The sequence below is a fragment of the Triticum dicoccoides genome, chromosome 4B, assembly GCF_002162155.2.
Source record: "Triticum dicoccoides isolate Atlit2015 ecotype Zavitan chromosome 4B, WEW_v2.0, whole genome shotgun sequence".
Taxonomy (NCBI): Eukaryota; Viridiplantae; Streptophyta; class Magnoliopsida; order Poales; family Poaceae; genus Triticum; species Triticum dicoccoides.
In genome coordinates this window covers 660727765-660732796 of record NC_041387.1, presented here as the reverse complement: position 1 = coordinate 660732796, position 5032 = coordinate 660727765, and the positions used below count along the sequence as shown (strand labels likewise).

General features: G+C 52.6%; 1 protein-coding gene across 1 annotated transcript; it reads left to right on the top strand.

Annotated features, from left to right (window-relative positions):
• Window positions 1–6: 6 nt before the first annotated feature.
• LOC119292131 (kinesin-like protein KIF21B) lies at window positions 7–4776 on the top strand. Its single transcript, XM_037570960.1, has 7 exons — window positions 7–1634; window positions 1740–1830; window positions 1920–2077; window positions 2170–2221; window positions 3279–3358; window positions 3480–3573; window positions 3657–4776. The coding sequence occupies exons 1-7, from the start codon at window positions 435–437 to the stop codon at window positions 4250–4252; spliced, it is 2271 nt and encodes a 756-aa protein (XP_037426857.1). The 5' UTR covers window positions 7–434; the 3' UTR covers window positions 4253–4776.
• The last annotated feature ends 256 nt before the right edge of the window (window positions 4777–5032 follow it).

The following is a 5032-nucleotide window of genomic DNA, read 5'->3' as shown; positions in this document are numbered from 1 at the left end:
ACTGCTTGCTTTTGGGCGCCGTGGTGGTGGATGGTTGGTTGGTTCCCTTCCGCTCCTTGTTGACGCCCGGCTCAGGCCCACGAGAGAGAGCAGAGCAGAGCGAGCGAGCGAGCGAGCGGCGGGGTAGTACCACTGGGTGCCACTGCATCATCCGTCCTCCGTCCCCAACAGGACAGAGAAAGGGGGAGAGAGAGGCAGGCAGAGGCTGCCACGCAGTGGGCGCGCCATAAAGGACCGGGCTGCGGGCGGGCGGGCGGGCGGACGGACGGACGGAGTCCACCGAGATCCGGGAGCCAGCGCCGCGAGATCCGCTGCCGGATTCGCCCGCCGGCTGCCGCGCCTCCCCCCCGCTAAAGCTCGGTCCTTTGGGGGGACGGCGTGGTGGTGGTGGTGAACTGGTGGTGGCGCCTCGGCTTGGTCGTGTGGGCGTCCCCATGGCGCGGACGCGCTCGCTGGACGCGGGCGACGAGGAGTTCTTCGACTCCAGGGAGACCATCTCGCCGCCCTCCGTCGCCTCGCCGGCCAGCTCCGGCCGCCACAGCGGCGCCGGCGACGGCGACGGCGTTTTGCTCTGCGGCGGGGCCCTGCTCGAGGTCTGGGCCACGGGCCCCTTCAGCGTCGAGGAGCGCCGCGAGCGGTTCGTCCGCTCCCTGGGCCTCCTGGATCCGGGAGAATCGGGGCCGCGCCCGATGCCCCGCGCCAGCTTGGAGATCGTCCTGGCCAGCCCCGCCGCGGCGCCGGCCTCGCCCGCCCCTCGTCTCGCGCGCGGGGCTGCCGGGGAGGGGGAGGAGGCGGGGGCGCCCGGCCGAAGCGGCGGCGGCGGCGGCGGCGAGGACGGCCTGGAGTGCGTGTTCAAGAACCTGGACGACGGCACGGTCTTCGTCGTCCACGAGCTGGGCAAGGACGGCAGCTTCCGGAGCCTCCGGGAGCGCCGCTCCAACCGGACCGTCACCGCCGCGGAATTCGAGAGGATCTCCGGCTCCTCCCCGTTCATCCGCGAGATGATGCGCCGGGTGGACGACTCCTCGGACGAGCCCTCCACCCCGGAGAAGTCGAGGCGCCGGAGGAGGCGGCGGTTCGGGTGGCTCCGGAGGCTGGGCGTCGGCGCCTGCGTCGTCGACGCTGAGGACGACGACGAGGCGAATTCCACCTCCTCCAGCTCCTGCCGGAGCTGCGCCGGGAAGCCCGGGAAGGCCGTTGACAGGGTCAAGGTCAGGCCATACAAGAAGCGGTCAAAGGAATTGTCAGCGGTGTACAGGGGCCAAGACATCAGGGCGCACAAGGGCGCCATTGTGGCCATGAAGTTCAGCTCCGACGGGCAGTACCTGGCCACCGGAGGCGAGGACGGGGTGGTGCGCGTGTGGCGGGTGGTGGAGGGCGAGAGGCCCGACGAGCTCGACTTCGCCGAGGACGATCCGTCGTGCGTCTTCTTCACTGTCAATGAGAACTCTGAACTGGCTCCTGTCAACTCGAGCGAAGGGACCAAGAGCAAACAGGACAAGAGCTCAAAGGGGCAAGCAGATCCGGCCTGCGTTGTGATCCCTCACCGGACCTTTGCGCTGTCTCAGGTCCCTGTGCATGAATTCTATGGGCATGATGATGCCATCTTGGATCTCTCATGGTCCAAAAATGGGGTGAGTGGCAGTTCTGATAGTGTGTCTCCATGTACCTGAAGGATCTACTACAGATGTTGTTATGCTCATCTACTAAAACATCTGCCTTCACTTGGTTTTGTGCAGGACTTGATTTCTGCATCTATGGATAAAACTGCTCGACTGTGGCGGGTCGGGTGCAATAGTTGTCTCAAGGTTTTCTACCACAATAACTACGGTAAACCCTTCTCCCCTGAACTAATGTTTCCGCAGCCTGCCGCTCTTCACCATATTATGCCGACATCAAGTTTGTTGTCTATTATGCAGTGACATGCGTTCAGTTTCACCCTACGAGTGACAATTATTTTATCAGCGGCTGCATCGACGGGTTGGTTCGCATTTGGGATGTTCGTAAATGCCTAGTGGTAGACTGGGCTAACAGCAAAGAGATAATCACCGCAGTCTGTTACCGGCCTGATGGAAAGGTTCGCTTGAATATCCTTGTACCAGTCTGTTTTTACCAAGCGGCCATTTGTTGATTCACCGAGATGCTTATATTTCTGCTGGTTTCATTCAGGGGGTAGTGGTTGGGACCATAACAGGAAATTGCCGCTACTACGATGCATCAGGTAATCATGAGTTGGTTGGTTTGTGAGATTTGAGTTGTACTTCCTGATGATTGGCGAACTAATGATTTTGGAAATAGTAGCTTCAGTCGACATCCTCATTTGTTTGTTAATATGTTGATATCGTTTGGTTTCACGAGGACATCCGAAATGTATATGCACATTAGTAATGATAGGGATACCTCATTTTGTCCTCGCTATAAAAATAGCGAAAGCAGGATTGTTGCTATCCTCTAGTTGCTACGCAAGTCATCCTGTTTGAGCTTATTATGGATGTAGTTCCTTGGTTATTAGAAAAAAGATAACGCTCGCTCAGAGATTTTCATCTACGCTAATCTTACAGTTGTTTCCTTGATTTTCCCTGTTTACGCTCCCCTCCGTCCTGATGAATAAACAAGAATGTGCTATTACGGATATTAAATATAGGCATCCAACAGTTGGAAAATTAGGGAAACAAAAGAAATACTCTGTATATCTGGCGTTGAATAGGTGGCATGTGCTGTCGACAATATATTACCTAATAGGATCATTGTCATGTTGATGTAATACAACAGTCTCTTCTGTTTTGGCGGGAGTGGAATTCCAACTTCTAAGATTGAAATGGAATTTTTTTTTAATGAAAATTCTGGTGAAAACTCTATATTTCTGAATGTGGGTATTCCTGTACTGTCAATGAGGGAACAGTTGGTAAAATATTATTTGGTAAATAGAATCCCAGAATTTATAATGCTCCTTTGGCGTAATTATGTTGTCCTGCTTATATATAGATCTTGGAGAACACATAGCACCTTACATTTACCATCGTTGCATTAGAAGTTAATATTTAGAATTTTAATTATGATACCATCAACTCAGTGTTTAGGATATCTGGAAAAGGCAGTATAGTAAAAATAATTGAACTTGCTAGTAAGGCAGGAAACTATTGTTAACCCGATTGATTTTGTGGGACACAAAGAACCTTAATTTCTTTATCTGATGTTCTTTTAATCTGCTGAAGTGTTCATTATTTGCGAAATCATATCAGTATCTTATTTCTAATTTATTTCCCTTCTTTACACAGAAAATCGTCTAGAACTGGAATCTCAGGTCTCTCTGAATGGCAGAAAGAAGTCTCCACTTAAAAGAATAGTTGGTTTCCAGGTACTGTCTTAAGATCCGTTGGCTGCACAAGAGTTTTTTTTTTTGTGATACAGACTTGGGATCTACTCATTGTTACAAGTGATTCTTACATTGCCTTCTTCTTCAAAACTTGTGTTGACAGTACTGCCCATCTGATCCAAAGAAGTTGATGGTAACATCTGGTGACTCACAAGTTCGCATTCTTGATGGGGTTCATGTAATTTCCAACTACAAAGGTACTGACACCATCTTCTTGTCTTGGGTTAAAACTCATAGTATTCGTGACCCTGAAGTTCACATTTCTATCTCCTATTCTCAGGTTTACAAAGCTCAAGCCAAGTTGCCGCATCATTTACCCCAGACGGAGATCACATTATCTCTGCTAGCGACGATTCCCGTATCTACATGTGGAATCATGTGAACCAACTTGCCCCAGTCACAAGCCGCGTGAAGACAGTGTGGTCATACGAGCGTTTTTTCAGCAACGATGCCTCCATCGCCATACCGTGGAACGCCTCACAGTCAAGGAACTCTATTTCACTGGCCTGCAACATCCCGTCTTTGCGGCAAGAAGTCTCGGGCGACCTCTGCGACATACAGGACAGCAGCACATCACGCTGCCAGACTGAAGATTGCCTTGAAGATGACAACATGTTCCGGTTACCATCGGGCAATTTCACTCTGAGCAGGGCGTTCCTTGCGGAGTCTGCTCCAAGGGGAACAGCCACTTGGCCGGAGGAGCATCTGGCATCCAACTCCACGACGGCGTCTACGTTGCGTAAATCTCAGTACAAGTTCCTGAAGGCGTCTTGCCAGAATGCAGCCACACATGCCTGGGGCCAGGTCATAGTCACCGCAAGCTGGGATGGCCACATCAGGTCATTCCAGAACTATGGCTTGCCGGTGCAAGTTTGACATCGCGTCTTCTCGGCATTGCTTCATCGGTGGATTTCCCAGAAGCGAGGCGCCTCGAGAAGCCTGGCTGGCCCGAGCTTGACGCCCGTCCAGATATACTGTTGCGGTACAATGCGTCACATGGCTGGTTTCTTGTGCTAACATGCTTGTGGACCATAAGTTGTATGTAGCCCGGGTGGTCCTCCAAGATCCCGCCAGCATCGACGCAGGCCCCCTTGGGAAGAAGACGGATGCATTCCTTGGCTGAATTATGCAAATCCTTGTGGTAGGGTCTGGGTACCAAGGCCTCTTTGATGCCTTCATTTTGGCTGTTTCGGAGCCCTCGGTAAAGTAAATATATAGGAGAGGATGAACATATGTTTTTGACCAGTTTCGACTCCCCTCGCCCCGGTCGACCGGTCGATCGACGGGGGCGAGCGGGGAGGTAGCTAGGGCTCGATGTTGAGGATGGGGTGCACATATTTGGATTCATTTCATTTGTTGTTACATGTTGTGTGTGTGAGTTAATGGTGTTGTACTGTGCACATTGACGCCTCCATTTCAGTGTGCTGGTGAGGTGTGGTGGACATGGCCAGGTGGGGGTGGTGCAGTTGCAGTTGGGTCTCCTCTGATGGGATCCCTAACTCCAGGGACCAGCCTGGGCCTGGGCTCCAGGGGTATGGTTATGGTATGGTGGTATGGGGCTCATCTATCTCTCACTCACTCACTCATGCTTGCCTGTCTCCTTCTCAATACCTTTGATTGATTAAAGCTGGCTGGGTGAGTGAGTGCTCAGATCTT